The sequence below is a fragment of the Balearica regulorum genome, chromosome 8 (assembly GCF_011004875.1).
Source record: "Balearica regulorum gibbericeps isolate bBalReg1 chromosome 8, bBalReg1.pri, whole genome shotgun sequence".
NCBI lineage: Eukaryota > Metazoa > Chordata > Aves > Gruiformes > Gruidae > Balearica > Balearica regulorum.
The window spans coordinates 2089267-2109168 of record NC_046191.1 but is presented as its reverse complement, the minus strand read 5'-3'; the positions used below and the strand labels follow the sequence as shown (position 1 = coordinate 2109168).

Genomic DNA, 19902 nt, shown 5'->3' with positions numbered 1-19902 from the left:
AAGTGTTTTCCAACACCATAATGTTACAGTTCATTAGTTTACACCATGTGCAGCATGAATTACAATGTGTTACAGTCTTGACAGAAAGCTCCTTTTTTACCAGTAGCATCAGTAAGTAAACAGTCATGACCGCCGATGGAAAATATATGGTGTATTTTGTTCAGATTTGTAATAATGATTAACACATGATTCACCTTAATGGGTGTCTTTCCTTGAAATGCACAAACATGAATTTTATGTCAAGGGTAAGCTTGCACGTTCACTGTCAAATGTGCAGATCAGAGAAGGAAGTGAATGTTAATGCATCACAAATGATCTTTAACTTCAGTGATGTGTTAAATGCTGGACATTTATTGTCAGGCTAACGAGAAAGTCCAAATGTCCTGTATCTATAAAATACACGTCCCGGTACACGTCCCCTTTCATGGGCAGGCAGCTGTTGCCTCCATCGGTTGGCAGGCCGAGTGCTTCACTGCCCAGCTTCTGCGTGGTCGAGCTCCTGTGACGGGGGTCCCTGCTGCGCTGAGCAGGCAATAGGGCTGTAGCCTCGGTCTTCTCCTTAATTGCTTGTCTGCAGAGATGCTCCACACTGTGAGCAGTCAGTCTCTGAAAACCCTCTCAGGCACCACAGTTCAGCTGGTGGCTCGCTGGGTGCTTTTTTCTGTTTCTTCTGATCTGCCCTCCAAAAAGACAGCCTTGGCAGCCAAACGCTGCCTGCTTCCAACCAGCCGCGCAGGCTGAGCAGGTGTTCCCAACAGCCTTCGGCTCTCCAGTGCCGGAGGGCTGCTGAGATCTCAAAAAATGCAGATCTGGCTTCCAGAGCTGCAAAGGCCAATCCCTGCTGTAGGACCAGACTGTCCTCTCATGTGAGGAGCTCTCAGGATGGTGTCAGTATGGAACAAAGGGAATTTAAACTGCGATTTTCCCTTATCCTCATTTGCCAGGGGTTGAAATAGTTGGTCTCGACTCCTGCCTGGTGTGGGAGGATGTGCAGGTGGCAGGAGCACCTGGTGCCTCTCAGAGCTCAGCTTGCACCCTCGGTGTGGTTATGGGGATGGCAGACAAGGTGGGTCTGACGGAAAGTCCGTTCGTTTGCCGGATGGTTTCACCAGGCTATGCCTGGTAAGGACTTCGGCTGTATTATGGAGCAGCCTGTGCAGGAGGTGATTTTGGCATCTTTGCTTTTTGAGTAACCCAAGGTGAAAAGACCTTGGAGGGGAAAAAAAAATAAAAGAAAAAAAAAACCCAGGAGAAAAAACCCGGGGAGGAAAGACTCAGGAGATGTTGCCATTACCTTACCTGCATTACAGGGAAGGCCATCTGTGTATTGCTGCTGTTTTGTCTGATGAGGGGGACTTCCAGGGGAAAATTTAGAGCATTTGCAAGAAGTATCTAGCCGCTATGGCTTCAAAGAGAAATTTTAATGATTGAAAAAGAATAAATGGTTTATGTTAATACTACAATAAGTCTGTCTTGCTGTTTACCAACTGTGAAGTGGTATCATTTAGCTACTGTTAAATAGCTGCAGCAGGACCAATTATGTCACGTAAGGGATCAACCTGTAAAACAAGAGGAAAGAAAGAGCTGTGTGGCACTGTCATTGCAGTAGAAGACATGCAGCGATCCAAAATTCTGATTTATGAACTGAGAGCAGAATTGCTTGTGCAGTGAGCAACCAGGAAGCAAGCTAAGGTGGTTTGTGTTATGTCAGCTGATTCTTTGGAATTCTGTTAATACTCTGCTTACCTCTAAGTGCTCCTTGAAAATAGCAGGCCTGTTTGGATTGCGTTTGTGGCATCATACTTAGCAGCATACAAACACATATCTTGTTTATAAAGGAAATTAATTTTCAAGAATGATGTATGTACGATGGCTGTACTTAGAGGTGATTGCCCCTGAAGTAATCCTCTCCCTTTAGCATTAGTTGTAGCATGGATCCTGTCATGCTAAGCCTTGTATGTGCTTAAGCCTCGGAAGACCTTGCTGTTAGCAGAACAGGGAGTGAAGGAAAAGGGTGATGCTGGGAATCGGGGCTCCCTCTGCCACTTAGCGGCCAGTTATGCTACATGCCCAAAGTCTGTGAAATTAAGCACTTACATTTGTAGTCCTGTTCTGGTGACATACCTAGAAAATTACCCCCATGCTCTTATTAACTGAACTTCTCTGCTCAGAGGACTTGGGCTGCCTTGTGGTGATTTGTAGGGAAAAAAACCTCCACTAATTTTATTTTCTAAGTTCAAGGGAAGTATCTTTTTGCTCTGTGGTTTACAGCACTTGGAAAATGAGGCTGGTAATTACCAGAATTTTTAAGTGCAACGCTGGCACCTGTGAATTATTAATGCTTAATACCCTAAGAATGAAGGTTAGAGTAACATCCGCATTTTCGTTCTCTCCACCTTAAGTTTAGCATTTTGCAGCAGGAGTTTTTACCGTGGACCAGGCAAGGAGGGCCCAATGGGGCTTTGGAATAAATGAGCACTGATTTATGCAAAACTGAACAGAAGGGATTCACAGCTGACATCAGCTTTTACACTGCTGCTGACATGGAATCTATGCAATGGGACGATTGGAAACGGGCCTAGTTGTAAGGCAAGTCAAATTCTCACCTGACATCCAGGACAGAAAAGCCCTCGCTAGGGTAAGCAGTGGCTTCTAAGTGACAGCAATGCAGAGCAAGCCAAAGGACTAATGGGTTTGCTGACACCAAAGCAGTGAGACTATCTTGGTGGTGGCCAGGAGAGGGCACGTCGTTCCTGCGTTGTCAGCAGGTAGGGGCGTTCTGCCAAGCGCAGTCACCTGCAGGCTGCATTTAGAGGAAGCTCCACCTTCCTGCCCTTGCCCCACCATCCCTCCCAAATCCAGCTGCAGCGAACCTTTGGATTTGTGATCAAGTGAAACCTCAAGTTTGACGTTGACCTCAGTGTTCCTGAAGTTTCTAGCAGTACAGCATGCAGAAGGGCAGGAATCGCCTCGAGTTTTAATCTGGTTACGGAATTGCATCTGATTCAGTATTTATTAGCTAGATTATTAACAGAAACCACTTTCTGAGGAATGAAGTGCCATACAAGCATGCAGGCCTCTGAGGACCACCGCCTTTTCCTAGCGAATCATACCTTCTTACTGCTGGGAGCAGCCAGGTTCCGCAGCTCAAACACGCTGACTTCTCCTTTAGTGTCTCCTACGAGCAGGCAGTCGGTGCTCTGGGCAAAGAGTACGGATGTGAATTTCCCTCTTGGGCTGGCAAAGCAAGAGACCACGGGGTTCAGGCTGCAACCCCGTAGAGGCAAGGATTAGTGATGGCATAGGTAACACTGCGTCTGCCTGGCGTGTACGATCAGGTAAAGTCTAGCAGTAATGCAGGTCTGATAAATGCTGCGTGTTTTACTTTTTATGTTCTAGATTAACTCAAAAACTACAAAGTGAGCCAGTGTTTTGTTTGGTCTCTACCAGAACAAAAATTCCAGCTGCTATTAACTAAGATATCCTGATTGCCTAAAATCTGTGCTACTGCCTAATATGGGGGTGGTGGTTAATATTTTTATTAAATTAATAATTTACTTTTTTTCTACCACAAGATGGGGCAGGGCTCCTACTCCACTGCTGGCTTCGTGTTGTCATTAATCCTAAATAGCATGGAGCAGCAGTATGAGGCCACAGATTAACTAAGCTGCATGTGAGATGTGCACCTACTTTGCAGTAGTGGGAAAACGTGAGAGGTATCTGAACTTCTGACCATCTTATCCTTATAAAAGGTCCAAAGTAACACAGTTTTGTTATTTTTCCTTTTAACTGTGGCAATGGTAGAATCTATGATTTCTGCAGCAAAAAAGCCATTTTACCTTTTATCAGTTCCACAGGGCATCCAGCTCCTTCTCTCATACTCACAACTCTCTGGTAACTACCATCTGCTTTTACAAAACCAGTATTTCCAAATTCAGTACTTTCAATAACTAAGCAAGCAAATGGCATGGAGCTGTCATGCTCTGGTAACAATACTGGTTAGGCAATGCTCTGTAGCCTTTGTGCCATTAAGTTTCAGAAACTTCTTTGAGAAAAGTAATCACTTACGTGCTGACACTAAGATCCCAAATTTCTACTGTGCTTTCGTTCACTGCTGCAAAGATGAAGGCTGACTTTGGAGACCACATGACGTCATGAACAAAAGCAGTGGCGGAACTGAAAGTTAAAATGGGCGTCTGTGAATCCTGGTGCCATAAAATAACGCTCCAGTCTGCAGAGCAGCTTAGGAACATGTCAGTGCTGAATGGATTCCAAGCGACTTTGTACACAGGACCCTTGGTGTTTGGGAAGAAACGAAGAACTTTGTGTTATTCTAGAGGTACAGCCTCACAGGATGGTTTTTAATAGCGACCTTTCATGGAAATCCCTGACTGTCCTCTGATCTTAATAGCAAAACTAGCATTTTTTATGTGAACCCATAGGAAATCAGGATGCAGCAGATGTGATAAGACAGGAGAGGTCTTAGGAATAAAAAGCATTCGGCTGATTCTGTCCCTTCACCAGTTGTAGGAGAAGCGGATGCTGAAAGGACAGCTTCTTGGGCGAAGCAAAGACTTTCAAAAAAAAGAGGTGCTGCCTGCTAAAGTTCTGGTGGCTTTCTCTCAGAGGTTATTTAACTGTGGTTTCTAGGACAATCAGATTACTGCTTGATTTTCTTAAAATAAAGCCTGGACTAAAGCTTTAAAACAGTTTATAGTACAAGTTTTAATAAATTACTTTTAAAAATCCTCATAGTGTAGAAAGTAATCCTGTAAGACTGCAATGCTTTATGCTAGGGGAATTCATCCCTAATATAAGAAAAGAAGTTTAGGTTTCTGTTATTGCAGCTGTTTTGTTTAGTAAAGATAAGGAAAGAAACTATTACATTTGTGAACTTAACTGACCCGTTTCTGCTGTCACAACCTTTTCTATATATCACTCACCTTATGGCCTCTGTATGTCTCTAGAAACCGCTCACTGCATGAACACGAACACTTGTGGATATGTCCCTCTTCTGTTCCAGCAAGATAAAAATTAGTATCCTGAAAGAAAGGTGAAAGTAGCCTACGTTGGATTAACCTATTTATCACTCATCCAAAAATACATAAAGGACTGGATGTGTTCGGCAGCAGTGACAGTCCTCTGAAGAGCTAAGGTGGAGCTGCCAGGATGGTGTGTGTTGGCTTGCTGCATGCTGCAGAGCTGCGTGTGCAGCACATACAGCGCTGCCAGAGCGTATCGGATTTGCTCTGTGTGTTCTCCACCTATGCAGAACATAGGCTGTGGGTTTTGACTCCTGAAAATCAGTCCTTTCTCCTCAAAGTGATCCTTCTGTGATCCACGTGGGCAAATGCATGAATTCTTCAAATGCTCTGAGGACAAAATATTAAGCTAGATAAAGAGGAGAAGCACAGCCATCGAAGCCCTAGTCTCGGGAGATGTTCAACAGTCACATTCTCACTGATTTGACCAACACACAGAGGAAACTTACCCTAGGGTCTGACCCAAAGCAACGTGAGTAACACGGCTGGAATAATATCGTTGTTCACATACAGGGATCACTCGCTTGGTTTACCCTATTATCCATTTTGGGTAAAATTGTTACTAGCCAAGAAGCAATTTGTTTCAGAACTAAATATGCTTTAAACACCAGTGCAAGCTAATGCGTATTAAAGTAGCTCCAGCTGAGGATTTCACCTCTGCTGCATCGTTCTCCTGGATAATGCTTGAGCCAGGATGGACTTTCTGAGCCTACCTTTGGATGGAAGTCAAAGCACATTCCAGCTGCCTGTTGAGATATCAGAGCTTTGCTTTTCCTTTCTTTCTCACCTGGTAATTTTTTCTTCTCACTTTCTGTTCGCTTTATTTTCATCAGATCTGTGCAAATAGCAAGAGTTTTTGTCAAAGAGGCATGTCACAGTGCTATGAATAACTCATGCTGCTTTGGAATGCTCAACAGCTCTTAAATGGTTTGTGTATGATAACTGGTATAAAGCACGTCACCTGAAGTAAAATGAAGCAATTGCAATTTCAGGTATTATGCCTCTGCAGAAAAGCTGCAGGGGAAAATGCTTACCAGTGCAATCTAGTCTTTTCTGTATAAGCCACTCGGTTACTCGGCCATCTGCTGAGATACAGATTAATCTCTCTTTTTTGCCATCTCCTGTTGTACCTCTGTCCTGTTCCACCCACCTCAGTTGCCACACAGGACCTGTATGTTTATTTGAAGATTCACTGGGAAAAAAACGCACATGATAAATCATAGATGAACAAAGACAAGACAATATATTTGAAAAGTAATTAACCTTCCACTTTGTAATGAACAGCAAGCCTTCTGACAGAAATGTTGCTTAGCTTTTCTTAAAAAAAAAAAAAAAAAATCTAAAAATTATCTCTTTCCTCCAGGAAGCCTTTTCTTTCATCAAACATATTTGATATTTAGTTCAGGGCACTGTTTAATGTGCTGACACACCTTTCACTGATACCTGATCGTGAAATCAATCTGCACCTTGTAGGAGAGTGCCCTAGACCTGGGGAGCTGCCCGTGGGGCAATGTCTCCCTGATCACCCCTTCTCTCTCACTTTCTTCTTAATTCCTGCTTACCCCTCACCTGTTCTGATATTCTCTCCATTTTTGGCATGCGCAATCAGTGAGAAAAGACCAAAAGCTACCGCTGGTCTCCCATAAGGATTCATTATCTGGGGCAGGTTTGTCCTAGTTAGTGCATGCAGTATAAAATTATACGTGGTGGTAACTTGCTGTGTTTTCTTAAAATGTCGGAGCATAGTACTCATTTGTTTGACCTTTCCAATGTGCGGAACTCGCTTTGTTTGCACAGCAACAGCGCAGAGTGTTTCATACCCCAAATAAGGACCAGTGGTGTTCAAGTAATGCAAGCAGAAGTAAGAATAGGGAATGATGGCAGTGCAGAGGGAGAACGGCAGTGTCTGAGGATTTGGCCATGTCAGTGTAGATAGGTGGATGGGAAAAGTCTGGTTGGCCCACTCAGGCCCCGCCAGGCATTTATGCATTACCATAAACTTTTGTGTCTGCAATTTTGCTCCAGAAACTTTTAGTAGTTGTGAGTATAGAGTATTTATGTAGGCATTTCAGTCAAAACTGGAAGATACTGACAAAAGTTGGAAGTGAAAAAATTGTGCAGCATCCCTGAGCATTCACAAGCCTTGATCATCAAAAGTGTTACTATTCCCTGAGCTTCTCAGTTGTGGATATTCTTTTATTTGCTAAGACGTGACCGAGGTGGGAGGAGACAGGAAATCATAGCCTTACCTGCTGTCCAAAAGCACAGTGTCCTTACAATTCCGTACGTTATAGATTGCTATAGAACCATTGTACATTCCAACTGCTAAAAGATTTGGGCTTGCCGTAGAAAAATCCAAAGCAGTAACACCATGCTCGCACCGGAAAATGCGCTCTGGCCACTGACCAGGAGAAAAAGACAAGAATGTTAGAAGTTAGTTTCTTATTTTACCTCGGTCTTCTCAGCACTGGATACTGAATTGCCAGGCTCTGCTGGAAAATTCAAGCACTGATGACAATAGCGACCACTTCTGGACAGAAATTAGGTACTATAGTCTAAATGGTTCAGTTTATTTCTTGCTAGAACTGGTAAAATTAGGAAAAGATACAGACTATGCAGAAATATGACACTGTAAAATAAGTTAGATGAGCCTTCTCCAAACCAAATACCTAAAAATCAACTTCCCTAAGATTCAGCTATGTGGATACAGTGTGGAGTTTTTGTTTGTTTCATTTGTTGTTTTTTTTCTTTTTAAAACAAACGGCATTTTGGAAAACTTCCCCAGTTGTTTTCTATCTTGTAATGTGAAGGTAAGTACCTTTCCAATTACAGAAACTGAGCTGAAGATAAAATGCAATCTAATGTACTTCAGGTAATCTGTAAACCAGTATTTTCCTGTCATTTCTCCATGTAACCAAAGAACTGATTCAGTTCAGTTATAACATTAAAGCCTTAAAGTCACCACACCAAGATCCTGAAATGGGAAACAGCAGAGTGTTAGTTGGCAAAGAACCATATTTCAGTGCCAGACCTTATTTCTTAATGTTAGGGACTTGAGGGCTATGGTGACATTTGGGAATGACAAGAGTATTTGATTGTTGTTGAGGTGATAATTATGCATCAAAGACTTGACTCTGCATGGTTTGAATTAGTCTAATACACAGTTATGGCCAAGTGAAGTTTGTAGAACAAATCAAACTAAGGTTGTGTAATTAGATGGCAATCAGATGATTTTTGCTGTGTCACTTTGTAACTGAGACTTCAAAATTTTTTTTTAAAAAAATGGCCAGTTTAAAAAGGATCACTTTTCGGATGGATATGTAAAGGTGTAACTGTTACATTGATGAAATCTACTGGGTTTTGACAGTATTATGAGAAGTTAGATTAGATAATTATATTTAATTACATACTTTTTTTTTTCCCTTCAGCCTAACAGAATTTCATGGTACAACAGAAAATGGATTTGAAATACAGATGTTCTCTGTAATGAGAGTCTGGAAGTATTGAACAAATGGCCTATAGATTTTGAAAAACAAAAGGTAAATGGATTTCTTTTCACATTTGCTGTGCTCAAGACTTTTCCAGTCTAAAAAATAATTTCTACGCACTGGGGTTTACCCACAGTAATAATGAAACAGATTTACAGTCGTGGGTAGGTCACCATAGGGATTGGAAATGGGGTACAGAGAGCCACATTGCTAAGTTGCCTAGTGTGGACCGGTACTACCTGAGAGATGTAACCATCTGTTAGTCGTTTGGTGGCCTGTGGGCAATGAGTTTAGTTCCTGTGAGCAGATGTCTGTGTTAGCAAACCACCAGTACAGCCAGCACCTCTGTTGAAAGTGCCAGCTGAGAGGACGGACAGGCACGGAGACTGAACTGTTGCCCACAGGCACTTTCTTTGGGTCAAGATTTACGCACATGGCTAACTACTGTAGTTGGAATCCATTTTCTGGAAATGTGTGGTTTCGGCTAGCAAATTTAACCTCACTGGCTAGGTCTTGCTTTTTGAAACAGGAAGAGGGAAATAAATAAAGCAGAAATAGTACAGCAGAGAAATGCATTAAAGGGGAAAAAAAAGAAAACAAACTGGCTGCTTGTTACCATGGGGTTCTTCAGTGACCAACAGCAAGCCAAGCCCTTCTTCTGTTCTTTAAAATCAAACGCTCCATAACCAACAGCTAAAAGATCCTAAAAGCACAGAGTAACAGATAGATCTCAGTTTAACTTGAAGTACAGTAGTATCTTTCTAAAAGGCAACTTTCTGTTAACAGTGACTCTCAGTGCAAAATCTGGAAAACAATGCTCATGTCATATGCAAGTAGAATAACACACAAGAAGAACAGAATTTCAGACTTTCTAGAATACTGGAAACTGGTTCAACGAAAAATTGCATTCATAGGCACTACCGGTTGTGTTTGCAATTGCCCTTCCCTGGCCACCATAAAAATATGTCCCTTTCCAGAGAGGAATATACATTATTCTATAACCATATTTTAATGTGCAGTATTTAATGGGCCACATAATACTACTTTTACTTTTCTCTCATGGCGTTGGCTGTAAAAGGAGCTTCAGTGACCGCCTCAAACTCCCAGCTTTTCACTCTCTACATGGGGGTCCAAAGAATTCCGTTCATTCCTTTCCATCAGCAGAGGTAAAAAACAGCAGCAAAAATTTAGTCTTCGACTCTGTTGTGTTTTTTCCATACACAAAACAACTAGTTTGTGAAATTAAAAAAGTAGGTATTTTTTACCCTGTATTTCTAAGACTGAAGTCTATAAATGTGTCCAGCTTTAGAATATCTGTGGATCTGGTGTACTAACATTATGAAATGGTCTTTATTTTCTCTCTTTTTTTCCCTTGGGGCAATCTTACTGGTTTTATGTTTCTCATCCTCACCTGCATTTTACCTTCTTTCCATTCATTATTTTTGTTGTGGCCATAAGAGAGCTCCGTTGGAAAAACTGAGCCTTACATTAGTCTGAAAGTGGAGATGTCTGAGTCATTCTCACCTCCACCAAAACTGAATTAAATAAACTTGGGCCAGCTGCTCAGAAATGTGTCTGTTATTATGCATCTTACCCTTAAAGTTTGATGAATGCTGCTTTCTTGGGAGATTACTGTTAGAAACAAAGATGTAGTATCTAAACTATTGTGAATAAACTCTATCAATGGTGATAAAGTTTAGTAGTAGGGCTTTAAATTTCAACTTCCAGTTCTATAACAGACTGAGTCTATTATCTTAACATTGTTGTTCAGGTGACCGCCCGTGGTAAACTGACATATGCTGGACCAATTAAAGCTGTTGTGACACATTTGTAGGAAAAGCCTAGCGCAGCTGTCAACCTGGAAAATAATGTAGCAATATTTTTGTACGGAAGGACAAAATACAGAGAGTGGGATGCAAAGACACCCTACCTGACTGTAGGGGTGAATCCCATCTCTTCGAGATCCCTCTCAACAAAGCACATCGAAATCAGGAGTTTATTTACAGCAACAATTGCTCATACCATTTTGTAAACAGCTTAGAAGAAGTGATTTGTTAACTCACTGGGTTTACTTTGCTCCAAGCCATACTGCTCACGCTGTGGCCATTAGTTAAATCACATATATACGACCACAATTGTTCCAATCTGGGAGGTACAATTTCTTCTGGGGTTTTATTTAGATCTGACAGAACTGACGGGTCAATGAATGCTTCCTTCTGCTCTTCCTTATCCTGCTTTGCCCTGTCATGCTTTTCCCATTTAGCTTCTTTCACGGCTTCTACTGTACCGCTAGCGTCTGATGTAACATCAGGATCTAAAATGCACAAATATGGTAGAATCTGAGTAGTAACATTTCACTTATCTAACTCCAGTCATTCACATTTGCCCTTGCAGCAAATATTTTGCAGCAAAATAAATAACGGTTTGAGGAATTAAGACATCCTAACTTCTGAAGCCATGGCTAAAATGTTGATAGGGACACAGAAGATGGCTGGATCAGGCTGTAGTGTGCCAGTTATGCACCAGGCATTTAATGAGTGGATTTAGCTACCCAGCAACAAGTTATGAATTTACATCCACCCCCTGCCAGGAAGGTTTCTAATCTCTCATATGTAAAAATTTGTTTAAACAGGGATTTTTTCAAGTTAGATGCCAAATTTTGAAGAGCCATACTTAAGCATTGATGCTGAAACACTGTAGCTGAGTTACATGATGCTGTAATAAGTTGGTCATTATCTGGGAAAATTAGGTTTAGAGCATATTTTTAGACTGCGTTTTCCAAGTAGTTTTTTTGTATACCCACTCCTTTATTTTATGTAATGTGCAAATCATAAATTGATCTCAGATCACTGTTAACAAAATAAGAACACAATAACTGCCATATTGTCAGAACAAAAGTTCTCCCGGCCAGCAATGGTGTTCCAGCTGTAGCTACTTTCTGAAGAGTGACGGAATATAACAGGTTCCTTGCCTGAGAAACTGAAACTCTATGACGTGAAGAGGTACCATACAGTAAAAGCAGTGTGAATCTGCCTTTTTTTTTTTTTTTTTTTAAAAATCCCTGTGCTAACTTGGAACTCCTGCAAAAGGTAAAATATTACTTAGCACTTGGGCCCAGGAAATGCCTCTTACAGTCTGCAATGAATGTACTTTATGTTAGGCACTGAACATCTATCAAGCTAAAACTTCTGTTTACCATCAGTCTCCTTGCAGAATAAATAAATAACTGTAAAAGGCACTCCAATGCAAAAAATGGTTGGAGAAGCAGCAGAATTAATCTGTATCTTAACCAGTTTGACTAATATGTTAAGTAAATCCCAGTGAAGGGGAGAGGAGCCAGCTCAGAACTCATTTATTCAGTTCTTCCACCAAGTATGGTAAGGGATGTCTATGAAAGTGAATGTAAAACTGCCAGGTTCATGTGGACATCTCATAAACTCTCCTTTCCTTTGCCTGTTTCTTAAATGATTTGTCACCTGTAAGGACACTCAACGAGGGACATCATAACTCCATGACTTCCAATAGCATGCCAAGCCTTGTGCTGAAAACAGGTTGGCCAATAAGAAACAAACCTAAAAGGACAGGAAACTGCCGATAAGCTGCAAGCTTGCGTTGAAAAACATTCTCCATTAGAATCCTCTCCATGAAAAATAAATCCTGCTGAAAGTTTTCTGATGTTAATATAGCTTCTGAATGGCATTCCTCCTCTTCATGGATTCTGGCATGAACAGCGCTTTCAGAAATCATTGTAGAAGTTGTGCTGCCTGACAACAGATAATATGTGAAAAAACAGTTTTAACATGATAATACTTTGCACGTAAAAGTCAAGGGGATAAGAAGTCTTGTCCTCCTACACCAGCAAAGAGCACAGAAGTATCTATCATCATCAAAAAATATTTCCACTATTAATTTTTTCTTGCTTTAATTTTATTTGCTTTTATTGCTCGAATACTCAGTATGATGAGATACTTCAGGAGTTTTTCACAATTGGTGATTTGCTTCTACTGTCTTAAGTTAGCACCAGCAAACTTTGTCACTGCCTATTTATTTAAGAGCATTTATGATGGCACTGTACAGAAAATCTCTCAGTGCAGACCTGTCCAAGATTCTTTAGCAAAGTCTCTTTCAAGTGCCAGACAGTCAGACCAAGATTTTCTTTGTGTAGTTTTCATCACACAACATAGTGCTCTGCATGGTTTAGGAGGATGAAAGTATGGCAGAAATGTAAACCTGGAAAAATGTTACCTCTGTCAGAAGAGACAGATGCAGTCTGATTGTGCTCTTTAGTTGTGTGGGATTTGCTGCTTTTCCCAGTCGTGGCTCTGCTACCTTCTGCTTTTGACGTAGCTTCTGTTTCCAATACATTAAATGAATCGTACAAGTCCCAGGAAGTGATCATTATCCCTAGAAATGAATTACACTGTATTATACAAGGCTTTGACACCAACCGAGGCTCGGACATGGCTGTAGCAACAACTGTTGTGTGATTGCAGCAGCTGCATCAGCATCTTCTGGGTGTGTGGCTTCCCTTTAGCAGGGCCATCTCCCAGTGAAACAGTGCTCTGCGACCTCGCCTTTGTGTGCTCAGTGGTTCAAACATGGGCCGGAATGAGCCCTGCTGATGCTCAAGGGACACAGAAAAAGGAGAAGATATGTTTTCAAATCTGATTAATCTCTGGTTTACTTCTCCTTTTTTTCCCATTCATTTTACATACACTAACGAACACAAAGGAAAAATGTTTGGAACAGCATTCCCCATAGTTTTCTTTGGCCTCCTACACAAAAAAAAAAAAATGTCCACAGTGAAGCAAAGCTCAGCATGCACATCTAAAACCTAGATACTCCTCTATAATTTTTTTAGAGCATTGAGGCTGAACATTTTGTAAAATTGCATCTATCTTGTGCGACTGCCAAGATTTTCTGCTCTCCCCAAGATTTTAAATCGCATAACAGAAGTTCTCTTCTTTGCATTACAGCAAATAGAAATAGAAAGCAGCATCACTGAGAAGTTAAGGGGGGGAAAAAGGGAACTATGTCCTTTCATATTTCAAGAGCATAGCTGAGTATTAGGTGAAGTTCTGCCTCCTAAGCAGCACTCTCTGCTTGCAGAGTGCTGAGGCAGGCAGGACAGGGCAGTTGTCAGGTAGGTAATAACTGTTTTAATGCAATGGATACAGTGTACCAGTGTTCAGGTATTGGGAGGGGCAGAAAAGGCCCCCACAAATCACACCAGCCTGTCTGAACTTAAAGCTCTGGAAGTGAAAGTTGAGGAAACATCTTCTGCTCAGAGATGGAAGAAAGAAAAAATCCCTTTCCTCACTATCCCGCCTGTGTGCAGGCAGTCTTCTGAGGTTTCCCAAATAAATATTTAATAAGTAAACTAAATGTAATAATAAACCCACCTGCCAAGGGTACGATGTAGTAAATGAGAGCTCGTTCTCATTAAATACCCTTTCCTATGTGGGCCTCAGAACATTTACCTTTATCTTCCATGATGATTTTGTCACATTGCACTTCCTTGTTCTTTGCAGCTCCATTAATGGTTTGCATCATTTTTTCTACAAAGCGATCATTACCAGGTCTGTTTTTGCAAACATCAACATAAATCCTATTCCGCTCCCTTGGGGGGGGAAAAAAAAGTATATATTGGCTTTCTGAAAAACATTTGCATTCAACTTCTCGGTGTATTTAACCACAAGTTGAACAGGAGAGGATACTCCATGTCATAAATTTACTGCTTGGGTTTTTTTTGATTGCCAGATTGTATTTCACTCTACATATTGTCTTTCAGCAGCTATTTCTGACCTTGTGATGCTGGTCTAAAACAGAAATGGCCTGTAGAGGTAGGCATCAGCAAAAAAGGCCCTACTCCAACTACCTTTGCACTCTGGTGGAATTCAGAGGAGTTCAGGAATACGTAGCTCTCATCACTTGGGAGAGAAAGGCAGTGCATCCAAGAGACAAAAATGAAACCAGTACATTTCTTTATCATCCAGCCCTCAGGTTCTGTAGGAGTGGTCAGTGGGAATTGTGAAACTTTTGCTATTGGTTTCGATATTCTAACAGCAGACATAGATTATACCCCGCTTTAGTCCACCAACAGGTTGCCGTACTCGGGAAGTCACTGTCTGCTGCTGTACAGTTGGCAATATGTGCTGTGTACACCAGCTAAGTCTGAATCATAGGAGGCTCTTCCTTTTCCTTCTTCCCCAAAGTCACACACCAGTCTGATTCACAGACAGCGGGGGTTGGCATCCTACCATGAACTTTGTGTGTATACTAGCAGAAAAAACTCACTTAGATAAGTTGTTTGACTTGCCAACTGCAGTACACTGCATCTCAGGCTTTGGGGCTTGCGCCTGCAAAAGCTGCATGACAAGTCTCTCAGTCTGCCATCCCTCACGGAGGGAACTTTGCTGCACTCTGTCCCAGTCAGCTCCTGGGAGTAAGCCAAAAAACCTGTGTGTTCTGGGTGAACTCCCTACCAAAGTTCATGGTAGTCCAGGGAGGAGACGCTGAAGTGGAAACACACTGGATGCAACTAAGGGGAGACACAATATTTCAACAGACAAGGTCACATGTGGTGGGGTAAGGTTTCCTCTAGCTAGAAGAACCGTGAAGAGTTTCCGAGGAAGCCAAGGCCTGCCTAGTTTGTTTGTATCTTTGTTATTAAGAAATTATTAGCTGTAAAGCTACACACAGGAATCAATGCAGGTTTGCAATTTCTTACTGGTTTCATTAAAATTAAATCGTGTAATACACGTATACCACACTTCTCAATCTTCTCTTTCCTCCATCCCCCGTGTGTTCTCTTGTCACCATCCCCTGCTTTTGCCAATCTGCCTTAATTTAGCAGTGGAAGAGGGTATGAATCTGATCAACAGGATGGAGTTGTAAGGAATTTAGGCTGTCTTGTCAACAGAGAGAATCAAGCCCAATATGTCTTTAAACAAAGGTGAAATGGCAAACGGTAGTAGTCAGAACACTGAACCTATGTGTGAGCAGCCTGTGCAGGACTTTGTGATCTGCAGAAATTGGGTGTGCTGAGCACACTACAGGCATGTACACAACTACCAATATACCTACAGAACCCTGCTGGCATCTTCTGATTCTACGGACACCACCACAGATGGCATATCCAATATCCAGATAGTTTCCGTCTCCGTGAGGTAAATATCCACTCTCCTATCTAAGTCTTCTTCTGTCAGTTCTTCTTTTATCTCCTCTCGCCTCACCTGCACATCTGAAAAATTATATGAGGTTAACAAGCGAGACCTTTTCTGCTCTACATTTAAAAGACGACAAATTAATTCTAAAAGTATTTTAATGATCAGGAGCCAAAACTTGTGAGGCACTGAGTTCCTTTGAAGTGCTGGGCATCTCACATCCACTGGCTGCAGTGTCTCGCAAATCACAGTGCTCGAAAGAACAGTTTAAATCTATAATTATACAGTGTATGGTCTTTACCAGATAAGCTAACAGTTGCGTCTCGTCGAGAGCCAGGTTCTGCTGTTTCATCTAGTATGGACTCAGTTGTTGATGCGTTTGATATAGAAGTGCTGCTGCTTCCATATATCCTTCAGGAACAAAGACACAAGCAGAAATAGTATGTGAGAGCCCAGATGTCAGTTAGCAAAGCACTACGCAAATAGCAGCGTTGTTATCAGGATAAGCCACAGAAGACTGTAATAGCACATACAGGGATGCTTGCCTTGTAAAAGAAGTCATAGAAGGCTTCGGAAAGGAAATAGTGAAATGGTTTGAAAAAGACTTAAAAGGAAGAATTCTTCTGACAGCATATCCTGAGGCATTAAATAGCTGATGGAAAAGCAGCTGTTGAGCTCGCAGAGTCATTCGTAGCAGATAATAACATGAAGTGTTGGCTACCTACTGTGTGATAACGCATACCCACAGACAGCACTGTTCTCAACCAGAATGTAGATTCTTTGGTGCTTTGCCTGTGCTGAAATGTCTTTGAAACGCACGAGAAACTCATTTGAAGGGATTAGCTTGTTAAAAAAAAAAAATAGGTATGTTTATAGAGGGGATAGCTGTGATAACTAGAAGTAAAAAACTTAAGTACAGTTGGGAGGTTTGTCAGCAGATTTTCTCCTCCTCAAAAGCTAAGTATGAGCAATTCTAAATATTCAAAAGGCATTTGAAAAAGGCAGTTTTAAAGATTTGTATTTAAAACTGAAGTTAAATAATTTCATTCTGATTTTTTAAATGAAGAGCTCTTGTCTCCAAAAAGGATGCATTTATTTTTCAGGAGATACATTGTATTTTCAAGTCATTTTTTTTGCGTATATTTGCTCCTGCTTAATATCCCTACCTCTAGGATAATCTCTTATGATAGCCACCCTAGGAAACATGACAAAAAGATAGTTCTTAAAAAGCAATCTCTTCTTCTCAGAAATCACCATGGCATTAACTTTGACAAAGAAAACAGCTTTTCTTCAACTTTTTTTTTTCCCAGTGCTGACTTTGCTCATCTTTTAGTCCCTTTGACGCAATAAATAGCATCTCATCTCCATAAAATGTGAATGTGTGCACTGTTTGATAAAGGGATGTGATTCATTATTTTTCATTTTAAACACAAGTAGTTATTTACCTTCTTTTGCATGACTTAATTGAATTTGTCAGCCTAAAGATAAAACGGCTCAAGTCTGTTGACTTTGTTTATTCCCTCTGTACTGAAGGTTTGTAAATGAAAACTAGTAGGTAGTGAAACATGTAATTTAGCAGTTTTAACTCAGAAGTTTTTGGGTTTTGTGTAAGAACATTTTTTGAAATGGATGCACATAATCACACAGAGGTAACTTGCTTAAATCAGTTTAAAAGAGAGGATTCTTACTATGTTAACGATATTTTGGTATTTGAACTGAAAGAGTCAGGTTATTAAACAGGGTTGTCTGTACTGAATCATTAAATGATACTGAAGTATCATTAAAACTGACAAAATTCTTTAAAAGTAATGTGTAACTCTTCAGTGAACCCAGACCTTTTGTTGTCAGCCGTTTTCCATACCCACAGCTAAGCAGATACTGATACATTCCAGTTTTTTCAAGAAACAGGCTTGGGGAAGGCAGAGAGCATATGAAGTGGCTAAAGGGAGTGTATTAACGAGCTCAAACGCCCCTTCTCAGCTGTACAGCCTTGCTCCGACAACTGAACACAACCTCCTCTATCTTTAAGATAGTGTTCTGTCACATGTCTGTGTGTAGGTTCACATCTGTGTGTGTGTAGGCTCAAATTTTAAATGCCGACTACGACAGGCATGTTTCTGTATTTTGACCACAGAGTATAATTATTAGCCCTGCACAATTGTTCCAGCTCCCAGTCTCTCTGAAGAGCAGATGTGTGGCTGCCGCAGGGTAGGACCCCCATGAGACAGGATTTAAGAGAGAGCTTATTGACTTACCTTGAGAATGAACCTAAAGTAGCATTCACTCCTAATGTCTGATGCATGGAGAAAGAAGAGAGAAGACCAGATCCTGTGGCCCCACAGTAAGCACTTGATGCTAAGAGCTTGCCCTGCCTGGGTACAACAGCATTTGGATCTGAACGGAAGAGTGGACGGGGTGTCACATCCTTTCCTTCATCATCAAAAACCTGAAGAAATATTGAAATAATGACAATAGTTTCACTGTGTTCTCGAAACAAGCAACAGTGATGACACTTGCAACATTTTATCTTATCTGGGACAAAAAGAAGACCCTGATCCAGGCAGGAACCTGACAGAACATAGAGGTAACCCCCCCTCTGCAAATGGTGCCAAACATACGCCAGACAGGGGTGAGGGGTTGCATTCCTGCTTTCCCTTTAGGGTTCAGCCTTGAGAGGGCTGTCACCTTTGCCTGGGACTTCTTTGGAACTCTCTTTATAGAAATGGCTGCAAAATATCTGGAAAAACTATGTTCGTCCTGCTCTCAGAGCCACTTCTTGGTCATCCTTGTTGTCTTCTCTGGCCTATTTACTCTATAATGACTCTATACTCTAGAGGGACTTATGAACTGTAACTATTTATGTCAAAAGAACAGTACAGCAAAAGCAATGAGATAAACAGTTATGCATCTTTTTTATTATACTGCTCAAAATATTTTATTGTAAGAAAGTATTCAGTAAAGTCCTGAAACAGGACTTAGATTACGTTACGGGAATCTTCTGGTTTTTAGGTAAAGACATACAGGTGCTACAGTCAACATCTCACATAGATTTGAAAGCAAGTAGTTCTCAGGAGGAGAATGGTTAATTTATTTTTTTATTATTATTGCAGATTGTTTTTGGACACTAATCATCTTCATTTCAGAATGGATTAAGCTCTTGGATCATTCCACAGCTCTTCAACTTCAGACATGCTTTTTCTCTCCTCCCTCTCCCGCTTCCTTTCTGACAACTTCGAAAATCCGCAATAACTCACATTTAAAACTTTTCAGTAACAGTGTAAATGGCTTCTCACCCGTACGGCATACTTGTTACCCACGAGAGACCCCCTGTCCACAGCTTTGCCATCGGAAGTCGTGGGCTGGCTTCTGCAACTCGCTGCTCTATTTGCATAGATGCTGCTGAGGGTGCTCGCTCGTCTTTGGCTCCCAGAACTTGCTCCTGATCCTTGCCTTACCCTAAAATCAGCCATAGAAGTTCTGTTTCAATCAACAAAGTACAAACAACCAAATACAGTCACCAAATGACTTATCCCTTAACTTTCATGAAGGGTTTAAAAGATTTAAACCATTCAGGATGATAATCCTGAAATATTGTAATTCCTTCAGAAAATCTCCGTGTTCGGCTTCTCGGGAGGCTTTCTTAAGCGGCGATAGGAGAAGTGAGGTGGACAGGGGGTGGAGGCAAAGACATTTTACTGGTATTTGGTTTTCTGGGGCTAAGCTTACAAACGGGAACTGATGTGGCAATAAAGGGGCAAGAGATGCAGCCTGTGGCTGCGTGCGGGGCCGGTTACACAGGCACGCAGTCGCGCCTTGCCGCCGGCTGCCCTCTCAGACCGGGACACCGGCGGAGCCCGCCCGCGGCTCCTGCCCTCCCTCCCGGCCTGGCCCTGCCCGCCGGCCCGCGATGCCTGAAGCCGCATGAGGGGGAGCCGGGCGGCAGGTCCCGAGCCGGGACAGCCCTTGCGCGGGCTGCCCGCGGGGAAAGCACTTCCAAGGACCCCCCCGCGCCCCCAGCGGCGGCCACTCACGGGGGAAGCCGCCGGCCACCGCCGCCGGGGCCCTGCATGGCAACTACGCTCGGCCGGGGCAGCGCGTCCTGCGGTAACCATGGCAGCGCGCCCCAAGACGCGGCGCGGGGATTGGTTGCCAAGGACGGCGCCGCCGATAGGTTGCGCCGCGCTGGCCGCGTTCTCCCCCCCCCCC

General features: G+C 42.0%; 1 protein-coding gene across 2 annotated transcripts; it reads right to left on the bottom strand.

Moving 5' to 3' along the window:
- Positions 1 to 1225: 1225 nt before the first annotated feature.
- DNAI4 (dynein axonemal intermediate chain 4) lies at positions 1226 to 19835 on the bottom strand. 2 transcript variants are annotated; one of them, XM_075759150.1, is made up of 17 exons: positions 19728 to 19835; positions 18990 to 19152; positions 17952 to 18142; positions 15998 to 16107; positions 15617 to 15773; positions 14011 to 14150; positions 12776 to 12934; positions 12103 to 12294; positions 10594 to 10844; positions 9147 to 9233; positions 7292 to 7443; positions 6077 to 6234; positions 5756 to 5877; positions 4944 to 5042; positions 4069 to 4295; positions 3114 to 3267; positions 1226 to 1559 (listed from the first exon to the last, which is right to left on the bottom strand). In XM_075759150.1, exons 1-17 carry the CDS (start codon positions 19763 to 19765, stop codon positions 1515 to 1517), a joined length of 2445 nt encoding a protein of 814 aa, XP_075615265.1. In that variant the 5' UTR covers positions 19766 to 19835; the 3' UTR covers positions 1226 to 1514. The 2 variants fall into 2 exon arrangements, with proteins under 2 accessions (XP_075615265.1, XP_075615266.1); XM_075759151.1 differs by having other exon boundaries at positions 3114 to 3237.
- Positions 19836 to 19902: the final 67 nt, after the last annotated feature.

What these genes read in the sequence shown, in the direction of transcription:
- DNAI4 (XM_075759150.1), bottom strand. Translation starts at nt 19,765, where the DNA reads ATGCAGGGCCCCGGCGGCGGTGGCCGGCGGCTTCCCCC. An exon ending in GTAACAAGTATGCCGTACGG is followed by an intron (nt 18,143 to 18,989) that starts GTGAGAAGCCAT and finishes ATATTTCTTCAG; the next exon opens with GTTTTTGATGATGAAGGAAA. An exon ending in ATCTGTCTCTTCTGACAGAG is followed by an intron (nt 12,295 to 12,775) that starts GTAACATTTTTC and finishes ATCTGTTGTCAG; the next exon opens with GCAGCACAACTTCTACAATG.